Raw genomic sequence first — 11,843 nt, 5'->3', positions numbered from 1 at the left:
GTACCTAATTCTGTAAAAAAATATCATCACATACATTTAATGAACATTATTTTCAATATTTGAAAATGAAGCAGATAAGCAGTAAGGCCTACTAAATACCTGTGTAAGTATAGGCAGTAGGCACATCAAGCAGTAAACTAAACATCGAAGAGTGTATCCCCCATCTGGTTAGGGGTATTTACATATAAGAACTTTTGTTCAGGTACATAAAGTACAGTTTTTTCGGGGTAGGTATTATTGCCTTAGGGGGCACCATTGTTCCATATTGAGAAAAACGACAATAACATCCCCAAAATTACGGCTTGGAAAACTAAGAGTCCATAGATAGACTTTCTGAGTGTTCCATCGCCGTTTTCATTTAGTAGCAATAAAACAACTGCTACATTAGACGCATGTGGTCTGAGCCGTAGCATGCCCATCCCGTAATACGTCCCTCATTTATTTCTGATTCTGGGCAGCAGGCGGTGGTGCTTCCGTGTCGATAATGTCGATCACCGTTTCCACCTTCTTCGGTTTGGTGACGTCCATATTGTACAGATAATGTGCCAGATTCCTCGTGGAGTAAGTCAGACACCAGACGACCAAATGAATGAACAGATAGAACAACACTACAAACGTGCAGGTGAGGACAGCAGCCCATGGATCTTGCCAGTCCAGAATCGTGTAGATGAAGTTGCGGTTGAATCTGGGACAAAACAACCAACATGTTATACATGGGTACTAAGGACAAAAGAAACCAACATGTTATAGGTACTAACGCCTCGCTTCTGCCTAAAATGAGCAGCAACGCTATTACACCAATGGTTGGTTTCACTAATATTTTTTCAGCCTCTAGAAGGCCCGTTAAGCTAACAGCCTGTTAAGATCCATTTGATTTGTATAGGCTTAACAGGGCTGCAAATCAAACAGTCTGTTAGGGGCTAAAAAGAAGGTTGGTGAAACCCATCCCAAAAGATTTTAGAAATCTACTCATAAAACAACTTGTACATACCAACAGGTATGTTATGTAACATTATGAATAACATGCAATATTACTTATGTCTACCCTCTGAACAACTGTGGAAACACAGTTCAAACGAGAAAAAAATACAATTGATGACAATTAGGATGAAATTTTCGTAAAGGATTTTGAGAAACAGAGAACTTATTGATATAAGGACTCAAGAGTACTTGGGAAAAGTTGAAACCAGTGTCGAATATAGGATGAGGCACGGGCGTTGGGCTTTTATTACATGTCCCAAAAGGTCTAGAAATTTACTCATTTTGGGTACATCCAACATATATCTACATACCCACTTATTTGAAAAATGTTCCTGTCAATGGAAAATATTTCATTAATTCATTTTGAAGAAATGAAAATGGGGAAAAAAAGGAAAGTGAAAATCTAACAAAAGAGACACCCACACCACTGCACAAAGATTGGGGGAGAATTTCATTGTGACGTTTTGCACAATAGTTACCTAATCACCAAGACATCTTATCGAACGTTTCAAGCAAAGTTCAAAATATTACCTGAAAAACATGTGTATCAATTTCAATGCTCTTTGTACTTCTTTCTTGAGCTTTTGATTGCATAAGTTATAATATTATAAAGGTATAAACTACGATGGAGGAATATGAAATCGAGTTACGATTTAGGGAATAGAGATTATGACAATTAAGTATGGGGAGTTGTCAGATTTTGTAACTCGATCTTTGATTAATCTCAATTTTTTGGTAATCCAACTTCACAAGTTTCGACTTCACGCGAGGCGGAAAAATCCCAAACTACGGATTTTTACGCCCCAGGAATTGAACCCGCGGCCTCTGCTTTGAGGCTATTAAACAAATCCTGTTAAATTTAACCAAGAGCCAGGCTTTGGAGAAACGGATGAAGCCTGTGGCTTACCTGTCAGTTCCTCCCATGAGAAAGTAGACAACGGAAAAGCCAATGTAAGCCACACAGAACAGAAACACCCATAGGAAATCACTCAGTCTGAACGGATGAGCCACGATCAGGGCGTCCACAACGAGGTAGGCTGCTATAACGCCGTGGCTGGTAAACGTGAAGATATTCAGGGGATTGATTTCTGGAAATAAACGAAAATATTTTGTATGTTTCACCTGGAAGGGTACTCGATTTTGGGAATTAATTTCAGTATCGCCGTACCATTAAATTATCGGGATAAAAATACCTACCTACATACATATCCTTTCCGTTCCATCTTAATTGACGGGTCATATATGGAGTCGGTTTATGGAGCGGAATAAAAGTACAGAACTATAAAACTCACGATAGAACGTATGAAAAGAAAGAAGAGACCTACGTCCAGTGAACAAATAATTATTGCTCCTGACCCCTTTCATTAGTTTCATAAATAGGGAATGGAGGAATGGGACTTTGTTGTTCGTGTTGTTTTTGGAGGAAAATTCGGCGCGGCGATAGAAAGAAACAGGTGGACAGGGATTCATAGTAACTCCCTCCAGTCCTCTAACTCACTCTCAGCCCCCTCACCCTCTTTAACACCTCCCCCTGCGTCCTCTAAAGTCCCCTTTGTCCCTTTCTTTCAGGTCTCCTACCACTCATCCCCTCCTTCTTCTTGTGAAGTGTATAAAGTTTGATTGAATGCTATCTTCAATGTACAGAGAGTCACAGACGACTGCATGGGCCTTACACCAGAGGCACTGCAGGCTCGGATTTATCAAATCTGCTTCGGTGGTTAAGTCGTCAAGACGCTCGACTATTAAACAGGAGGGCGAGCGTTCAATCCCAGCCGAGGGATGTAATTTTATCCTCAACACTAAGAGGTCCGAGTATAAAGTTCCCGGAATGCGTCGACAGCTCATATCTGAGAATTTGTCCAAAATAATAGTAGTAGCCTACAGCTGGAATATGGGGACTTGTTAGTCCTATTCAACCAGTATTAAATGGGGCGCCCGCCCCGTAAAAGCATTTTATAAAGGCCTCTTTTCTGTAAATGTCGGACAACCATGTGTTAATGTTAGGAATTTAGTTTTGACAATCTCATTTGCGAGCAGAGTTTGAATCGCATTCATTCACACGACCTAATTGCCAGTAGGCAATCGGTCGGTAAAGAAGTCGTAAAGAACACGTCCGTTTGATAATCTAACAAAGATATATCTAAGTAGTAATCCAGGCCTGGCTATACTACAGGGAGGTTTTGTTTTTCTTTCTGTTTACATTTATTTCGTTGACCTTCCCTTCCTCTTACCTCTCCCCTTCCATCCTTTTACTTTGATTTTTGTGTACTTTACCTTCCTCTCTCGCACCATCCTCTTTTTCCCTTGAAGCTATTATTGTTGTCCTCTCTTTTTTCGATTTTGAATTTGATTTTTTCCGAAATAGGAAATGTTGAAAGGGGTTTTATGTTATTCTGGTTTTATCATCAACTGTCTGTTTCTCCTAATTTTACCTGTGTCAGTCTCTATTCTTCTAAACTCCATGCCAAATGGCGATATTTGCTAAGAACCTAATAAAGTGACATATTATGTAGTGGCGATTTTATTCCTGCTTAGGTAATAAATAGGTAATTCAATTAATTAACAATATACAACTGGTGCAAATGCTAAATACCTACCTACGCATTACGCACTAAAACATCTAAATTAACAAGGCAGAGTATTAGTAGAGCAATACTTGCTTTTTAAGTGTAAAGGAACTAATCAAAGAACATTTTTTCCTTTTTTTTTAATAACATCCTTTTCTCTTCCTGTATCACAGGATTCACAGGTCCCCTATATGTGCGGTAGTTCTCTTTATTTCATAGTTAGCGCGGAGTCTATTCATGTGTCTATAATGTTTGTATTTCCTTTCCTACCGGTAATAATATCGAAGTTCAAAGCCACCAGAACACGTGGAATTCACGGGATGTGTTTGTTTTGGATAGCAAATATTTGCCCAATGCATGGTGTCGCAGAAAGCAACTCAAACAATGGATTTCAAAAAAAAAAAAAAAAAAAAAAAAAAAAAAAAATCTATTTATTTTCTTAATAATAAAAAATTATCAAAGCTTAAAGCATGTACTTACTTATGGGCTTTTGATTTTTCTGCGTCTCTCTCTGTCTCTCTAAAATACTGCTCGTTGAAATTAAATGCAGATGGGATATTTGGAGTTGGAACTTTGATAATTAAAAAGATTTAAAATTAAATTAAAATATTATGTAGAAAAAAAATAATGAATTTAACAAAACAGTAGAAAAAAATCAAAGAGCACAACCCCCGACCTTCACCGCCAATAAGTGTCTTTAAGTGTTATCACTTATCACTGATTCACTGACGAGTTTTGGGACAAGACTACACAACTAGTAGGTACACTACCGTTCTAGAGATCTGAATCTGAAGGTAGTGGGATGTGGGATTTCTCCTCTCTTGATAACATAGTCATATACGCAGTCAGTTGCTCTATGGTGATGGACACTATAGAACAGGTAAGTAAAGCAACGATGGGTTTGGCGTGTATTGGGCTGGGTGATGGAAACATCCTGTGGGCTAAATCAGGACGTACTCAACCTTTCTGTGAGGGTGAAACGATAATTGGACACTATAGAACAGGTAAGTAAAGCAACGATGGGTTTGGCGTGTATTGGGCTGGGTGATGGAAACATCCTGTTGGCTAAATCAGGACGTACTCAACCTTTCTGTGAGGGTGAAACGACAATAATATGAGGACCCGAACCTTTTCATGAAGGACTTCCAGCTCTAAACTTTGTTAATTCGTGTAGAAAAAATACTCGCAGGTACCTACTGTATGGAATTTTTCCTGCATGAGTGTAACTTCCTTTGTTGTACGAGTATAGGACTCTGGTGATTCCAAAAAAAGCATTATTTTGGGGTTACCAGATAATATTGAAGTTCATCGTTATCGCTACATCTCCAAAGGTTGGTTGCAAAGAAATAAAAATCATGAAGTACGTCGCATAATACCTATCTTGCATTACTTTGTGAAACGTGTAGGTGGCTAATTCAAGAAGATTCTCGTCACAACTGACAAGTAATATTGTCAATATTCATTGATGAATTCACCTGATTTCCGGTAAATCATCCGTTATTCATGAATAAATGAATACAGATCTAAAATGGATGAGTAATTAAATAACGACAATAATATGAGGACCCGAACCTTTTCATAAAGGACTTCCAGCTCTAAACTTTGTTAATTCGTGCAGAAAAAATACTCGTAGGTACCTACTGTATGGAATTTTTCCTGCATGAGTGTAACTTCCTTTGTTTTACGAGTATAGGACTCTGGTGATTCAAAAAAAAGCATTATTTTGGGTTCAACAAATAATATTGAAGTTCATTGTTATCGCTACATCTCCAAAGGTTGGTTGCAAAGAAATAAAAATCATGAAGTACGTCGCATAATACTTATCTTGCATTACTTTGTGAAACGTGTAGAACAACATTGATTACCTAAAAATTGGTACCTAGGTTTAAGTAATAGGTACGCACGAGAAGGTAATGTAGGTGTATAAGTTTGTAAATGGCGAAAATGTAAGGTACAAGTGTGTACCTACGTATAACCTTGGACCTTTAAGCTCTTGCTATGAAGGCTGTTTATTTTATTCTTTTAAGATTAGCCTTGTCAAACATCCTCCAATAAAGACGATTATGCTTGCTTTATATAACTCTGGCAAGTTACATACCCTAATTTTTGACCCGAGAAAAATCGTCAAATCCTGTTCATGAATGAAGGAAATCATCTTCTCATTCAAGATATCTGAATTCATTGTTCGATAGATTACGTAAACCGGCATGTCGAATCGGTTGATTACGATTTGGTTGGCTATGTTATCTACGAATTGTTCACCGTCAAAATAGCTGTAGGATTAGTAGGTGTCATAATTAGGAATGCGAGACAGGCCATAAAACACATAGAAAGGATATTGAGAGAGAAAAACAATTAAAATGGCAGAACACAATTTTCGTACGTCCATCAAACTAAAAACACATCGCCGTTTTTATTTCATAGCAATGAAACAACTGCTACATTAGATTCGTGTGGTCTGTGTCATAGCATGCCCATCCCGTAGTATGTCTCTCATCAGAGTTTGAGTCAAGAGGGTCTTGAGCCTCCCCATTTGTTCAAATTACCTATCCGATGCCCAATGGAGAAATACATTTATATTAAATACTTACATCTATTGACAAGCTCTCTTCCGGTCTTTCCAATAAATCAGCAATAAATTTCAATTTCAGTAAAACAACTCTAAACGAGAGATCGACTCTTTAATGCCCTTTTCCGTACATAGTCAGTAGGTACACTATTAATACGAGGTCGGTATTCTGGTTGAATCCTGTGGTAGGTACGTTAATAGGAGGAAAAAGAAAGAAAGAAAGGAAGAGCGTAATTATTTGATATGCATATTTCATGAAAAGAAATAATGAAAAGTAAAACAGAAGAGTGAAAGCTCACAAGTAAACAAAAATCTTGGGCTTTCCAATTTACCAACACGTGTCACGTTAAGATTACAAAATATATACCACCTACATTAATAGGTACAGGCCGTACAGGAAATTTCAACATTCAAAAGAAATTTGCAAGGACCTCTCCTAAAAGAGTAAATCAGTAAATAAGGTACCTACCTACCTACCAAGTAAGATGAATCTTGGGCTTTCCAATTTACCAACACGTGTCACGTTAAGATTACAAAATATATACCACCTACATTAATAGGTACAGGCCGTACAGGTAATTTCAACATTCAAAAGAAATTTGCAAGGACCTCTCCTAAAAGAGTAAATCAGTAACTAAGGTACCTACCTACCAAGTAAGATGGTTTTTGATGAAAATTTGAAGTACCTACCTACATAGGTACATACGTTTGCAGCTTCAGTACTTTAAACTTACATCTAAAAGTATATAAAAACTTACTTAAATAAATAAATTCTTATGTACAACATACATTATATTTCTATATCACAAGATACAAAACAACATATTTTATGCTTAGATAGAACATTTTTATCTGTGTTATCAAGCGTGTCGGGAGGCGCGCGACCGTCAAGAGTTCGAAGCGTCGCGCTGCCCGGCCTATATTAACACGAAATAGAGTTTTATGGCTAGGTAGGTTGAAATGATAGTGAAGAAGTATATGTTTATCATTTCAACGTACCTAGTCAAGATGGACCTTCACAAAGATACAGAATCTTCAATCTATCATTAGAGTTTTATGGGTTTTCGGCTATTTTTAACAAGCTATTCTCCTTTCACCAAAAAGCTACACGCCTCCTCACATTAAATTCAACTAGCAACACGCGATTGCCTAGAATCTAGATAGTTACCTATCTGGATACCAACCACGCGGAACATAACTTCACTTCAGTGAACCATTGGGAAATGGTACATTCAACGGGGCCCACAAAGCGACTTTACACTCGGTTTAGCCAGCCTAGTTAGCTTAGTTGGTAGTGAGGGGACATCAAAAAAAAAAAAAAAAAAAAAAAAAAAAAAAAAAAAAACACTAAGTACCTATTTTGACAAAGGGAGGTCTCTCATTGGTGACACAGGACATGTTGTATTATGGATCAAATATATAAGACCTTATTTAGACTGTAATGGGACTTTTCAGTCCCAATCTAATAATTTAATTTTAACTGTGTTAAGCATAAATGCCTTATTCTATTCTACTGCTGGGGTGAGGGGACTTATTAGTCCCATCCCAATATAAAAATGATTTCACATTTTTTTGCAATTGAAACTTGATACCTACATAAGTAACAGGCAAATACTTACGAGCTTCCACTGCGGACAATAGACTACGCACTCCTTCAGGTATAATGACAGCTAGTGCAGTTCCCACCAAGAGGCCTGCACCAAATACTGAAACTGTCTGAAGTTTTGACTGAAAAATGGGTAATGAAACATGGCATGATTAGTCCACTGATATTGGCTTAATAAATACCTCATGAAAAAAGAAAATAGTGGGAGGACACAGATTTTTCTTCTTTTTAATTTTCAGTCATAAGATCAATAGATATAGATGGAGACTTGCTCGTTAAAGAAACATGATATCAAGGTATTCTATGCCACATCTTTAATACTGTAGATATGCTTGGAAGGCAGTTAAGATAAGAGCAACCATACACATGAAGAAAGTAGGTCTTTCATTTCTTACCTCTGATAGAGATACCACCAAAGGTATTAGCCCTGCAAAATAACTCCCTCCCAGCATCACAAGACATAGCAAAATTAAAAAGAAACTCTCCTCCATGATTGTCTTACGATAAAACACTTATTGCTACCTTTTGTGCATGGTTAAAGAGTTAAATGTTAAATGAAATTCATAGAACCTCCCAGCATCACAAGACATAGCAAAATTAAAAAGAAACTCTCCTCCATGATTGTCTTACGATAAAACACTTATTGCTACCTTTTGTTCATGGTTAAAGAGTTAAATGGAATTCATAGAATATGGATTATGGACCAAAATCCTGAAAGTGAAATTTTTCTGTAATGTGTACAGTTTTCAAATTTTCCCACACTTTACCAACGAGCAAAAAATTTGATTAAAATGAGAGCGCGCTTTTTCAAACGGAGAATAGAAGAATTTGAATTTATCTGGATTTCCTAGGAGTATTTGGACCATTTTCAGCTCTATTGAATTAAAATCAATTTAAAATTGGCAAAAAGTTGTCTAAAGTTAAATAAGTTCAGTAATAAAATGTTGGGACCCAAAAAAGCGATTCGAATTTTAAAATTTCGCGCGTTCAAAATAATCACTTTTTGGGTGACGTCACATCTGGCGTACTGCAATCAGCGCGCTCAAGTGGCCAAAATGTGTACTAAATGAAGAAGGACTCCATTTTTTGTTTGGATCGCCATTTCTTGTTTTTTGTGGCAGCCATTAAAATTCCTCTTTTATTTTCTGCCATTTTCATAAATTTGAATTTTTTCAAATATGGCGTCTAGTGAGTATTTGAGCGAAGTTGAAATTCAGCCGGACAGTCAAGAAGTGGAAATCGGAATTCCCGAGGAAATAACGTGCGAAACTGTGGAAACTACCATCGAATGCGATCAGCAAGGTGAGCTTAATAAATATACTGCTTTGCTATACAGGGAACATCCGTGCCGCATTCATTACTGAATTCCCAATTAAAATATTTCCTGTGTTCTTTTGTTTACAAAAGCCCAAAATGTAAACAAAAATTTGTCGGATCAAGTTTCAGTTAAAATCTCTGTCATTACGGTGTAATTAATTTCGGTGTGTGTTTGGATCAGTGCAGTTTCCTTTAGACTGAATTGCATTCATTTGGAGTGCATTTGGAGGTGGTACAGTGATAGACAAGTCTTGTAAATTTGTGATTCACTCACTGCAAGAGTAGGGTCAGACCCCTGTTTGTTGACATGTTGCCAAGTGGTTCTCAAAGTGCGAGGAACCTTACCCATAGGGGGTCTTGAGAGGACTGAAATTTAGGTACCTACCCAATGAAGATCTGGTTGACCTTGACTTTGAATGTTTGAATCAAGAGTGCTTTGTTCATTTCAGGTTCAGAATCTTCAGATGTGTGGCTCAAGTCTTTAGATCTATCATGTTTATCATATTTGTGTTTTATTTTTCAATCAGCTCTTCTATTACATTTGAAAACAACAACATTGTGTGTGGTTTGTTGACTACTACGCTACCAAGGCAGTCAATACCTATTACATTTGAAAACAACAACATTGTGTGTGGTTTGTTGACTACTACGCTACCAAGGCAGTCAATACCTATTACATTTGAAAACAACAACATTGTGTGTGGTTTGTTGACTACTACGCTACCAAGGCAGTCAATACCTATTACATTTGAAAACAACAACATTGTGTGTGGTTTGAAATTGGAATTTCTTCTTGCTTTTCCTATTTTAGTAGGGTTGGTATTTGTCAGTCTCTTCCAGGCAGTCTTATTGTGTACCTAGTGTCCTGATACATTTTTCTCATTTGTAGTTTATGATTGGATAAGGGCTGAAAATAAGATTTGCATCCTAGAACAATATTTTTTTCAGTTGAATGGTTGACTGAATGGGACAACCTAATTATAATGTAGAGTGGCACTCTGTCTCATGAGGACAAGTGAGCCACTCACTTGTGAGCAAGTGAGAGGGAGAAAGAGAGTGGGAAGGAGAGAGAGGGGGGGAGAGGGGGAGAGAGGTAGAGAGGGAGCTAGGTAGAAAGAGAGGGAGGGAGGAAGAGAGAGAGAGAGAGAGAAAGGAGAGAGAGGTCTCTTTAGGGAAAGAGAGAGGTAGGTATTTCCACTAACCAGAATTATCCCTGAACATTTTTGAGCAGCCTTTGTGTGGACAGGCAATGGTTCGGTCCAAATTGTTCCCGCTATTGGCTCCAGAGCTCCCGTTGTTCTGTACATTGGGGACCACTTCATTAGCTGCCGATAGTCCTACTTGTCGTTTCACCTTGATCTTGTTATTTCCCGGCCGATAATTGTTCACACTGAAATAAAATACAAAATGTTATTAATGATTAGCCAGAGGTATAACACTTGGGATTTTCACATAACAATGATTCAAACAACATATTTTAACACATAAGTGGTTTATTCAGCTTATAAAAAGGGGGGGGGAAACAGCAGACTGGGTGAAGTTTATGTGAGAAGGTCACTGAATGGTGGCTACAACCAACCCTATCAATAAAAATCTCAATAGTTATACACTATACAGAGACATTACACCCCTATTAAAATTGTCATCTTATGATAAATCTTGCTAAGACTGAAGTCCTTCTTGGAGGACAGAGTTATTAATGAGCCTGTAGTTGTGTTCAGATAGTTGAATTTCCCCCTGAAAATAAATAAATGAAGTGAAATTTTTACCTGGCAAATTCAGCCAACTGTTTAGGGTCACTGAGATCAATGCCCGGGATTGGCTCATGCTTAATTTCCTGCTCAGTGAGAATACAGTCTTCATACTCGTGTTCTTGCTCAAATTCTGGATTACTGCATTCATCTGGGAAAGAAAAGGAATTTTTCAAATTAATTTCTCAATCTTATTTTCTTGGACATTTAGAGGGTGGAAGAGCTCCTTCAGTAGAACCCTGCCAAAAGAAAAAAAATAAATAAATAAAAAAGCTAACTAGGCTGGCTACTTTTTTTATGAATAAAAATTCTCACCATCATCAGTGCCTCCCGATGCCCACATCGTAACAGAGAACTCTCCTTCCAGCGTTCGGATTTGTACTTGCTTCTGTTCCCACTTCCGACTGGACTTGTCAATTTGTACCATGTTGTGATGTGTTGTACTATCAGGCATTTGAATGAGGTGGTGATTTTGTGACGTCAGTTGGTGGTGAGCAAGGGAAACAGGCACTTGGATATATTCTTCTTCGTACATTTGACATTCAGGCTCTTCTTTTTTGATGAACTTCTGTTGGATGTACTTTTTGGAGTTGTCATGATCGTCGAGCACTTGTGTTTCTTCCAGATATACTGTGTTGACATGATCGGAAGGAATGTGTAGGGTTTCTTCATAGCCTCCTGAAAAGTAAAAAAAAAAGCAAACAATTATTGGGCTAATACACTCAAACCAGCAAAATTTGAATAAACTAGGTATATTAATATTACATATACAAGAAGGGGAATATTTATGTGCTTTGTATTTTTACTTCATGTCCCTTTTAATCTAAGTAATATCAAGTGATAATATGTAGGTACCTAATAAAAGCAGGGATTTTTTTTTTTTTACTACCACTTGGGTAGGTACCTCAGGTATTTAACACGTACCTAGATGATCTGATCCAACTATTTCTTCTTGAGATTGTAAAATAATTTCTTCCTGTGAGGAGTGAAGTGCATGTATAGGGACCATCATGTCTGAAATGGTAGAAAGATTTTTTATATATATTTTTATT

At 37.4% G+C, this 11,843-nt stretch overlaps 2 protein-coding genes across 2 annotated transcripts; both read right to left on the bottom strand.

Moving 5' to 3' along the window:
• Nucleotides 1–8,446, bottom strand: LOC103514867 (zinc transporter ZIP9-like). The gene is made up of 5 exons (XM_008479784.3): nt 8,294–8,446; nt 8,119–8,165; nt 7,737–7,845; nt 1,889–2,069; nt 1–685 (listed from the first exon to the last, which is right to left on the bottom strand). The coding sequence occupies exons 1-5, from the start codon at nt 8,340–8,342 to the stop codon at nt 439–441; spliced, it is 633 nt and encodes a 210-aa protein (XP_008478006.1). The 5' UTR covers nt 8,343–8,446; the 3' UTR covers nt 1–438.
• Nucleotides 8,447–10,237: 1,791 nt separating this feature from the next.
• LOC103514866 lies at nt 10,238–11,843 on the bottom strand. Its single transcript, XM_008479783.2, has 4 exons — nt 11,716–11,843; nt 11,107–11,469; nt 10,810–10,942; nt 10,238–10,430 (listed from the first exon to the last, which is right to left on the bottom strand). Exons 1-4 carry the CDS (start codon nt 11,801–11,803, stop codon nt 10,238–10,240), a joined length of 777 nt encoding a protein of 258 aa, XP_008478005.2. The 5' UTR covers nt 11,804–11,843.

Source organism: Diaphorina citri, unplaced genomic scaffold, assembly GCF_000475195.1.
Source record: "Diaphorina citri unplaced genomic scaffold, Diaci psyllid genome assembly version 1.1 scaffold1237, whole genome shotgun sequence".
Taxonomy (NCBI): domain Eukaryota; kingdom Metazoa; phylum Arthropoda; class Insecta; order Hemiptera; family Psyllidae; genus Diaphorina; species Diaphorina citri.
The sequence above is the reverse complement of the archived record's forward strand: the minus strand, read 5'-3'. Positions and strand labels throughout refer to the sequence as shown.

Coding starts and splice junctions, on each gene's coding strand:
- LOC103514867 (XM_008479784.3), bottom strand. CDS start 8,342: ATGGAGGAGAGTTTCTTTTTAATTTTGCTATGTCTTGTGATGCTGGGA. Junction 8,166..8,293: donor ATGTCTTGTGATGCTGGGAG/GTTCTATGAATT, acceptor TGATGCTGGGAG/GGAGTTATTTTGCAGGGCTA. Junction 2,070..7,736: donor ATTGTCCGCAGTGGAAGCTC/GTAAGTATTTGC, acceptor GTTTATTTCCAG/AAATCAATCCCCTGAATATC.
- LOC103514866 (XM_008479783.2), bottom strand. CDS start 11,803: ATGATGGTCCCTATACATGCACTTCACTCCTCACAGGAAGAAATTATT. Junction 10,943..11,106: donor ATCGGGAGGCACTGATGATG/GTGAGAATTTTT, acceptor TTTCTTTCCCAG/ATGAATGCAGTAATCCAGAA. Junction 10,431..10,809: donor CAGTTGGCTGAATTTGCCAG/GTAAAAATTTCA, acceptor ATTTTATTTCAG/TGTGAACAATTATCGGCCGG.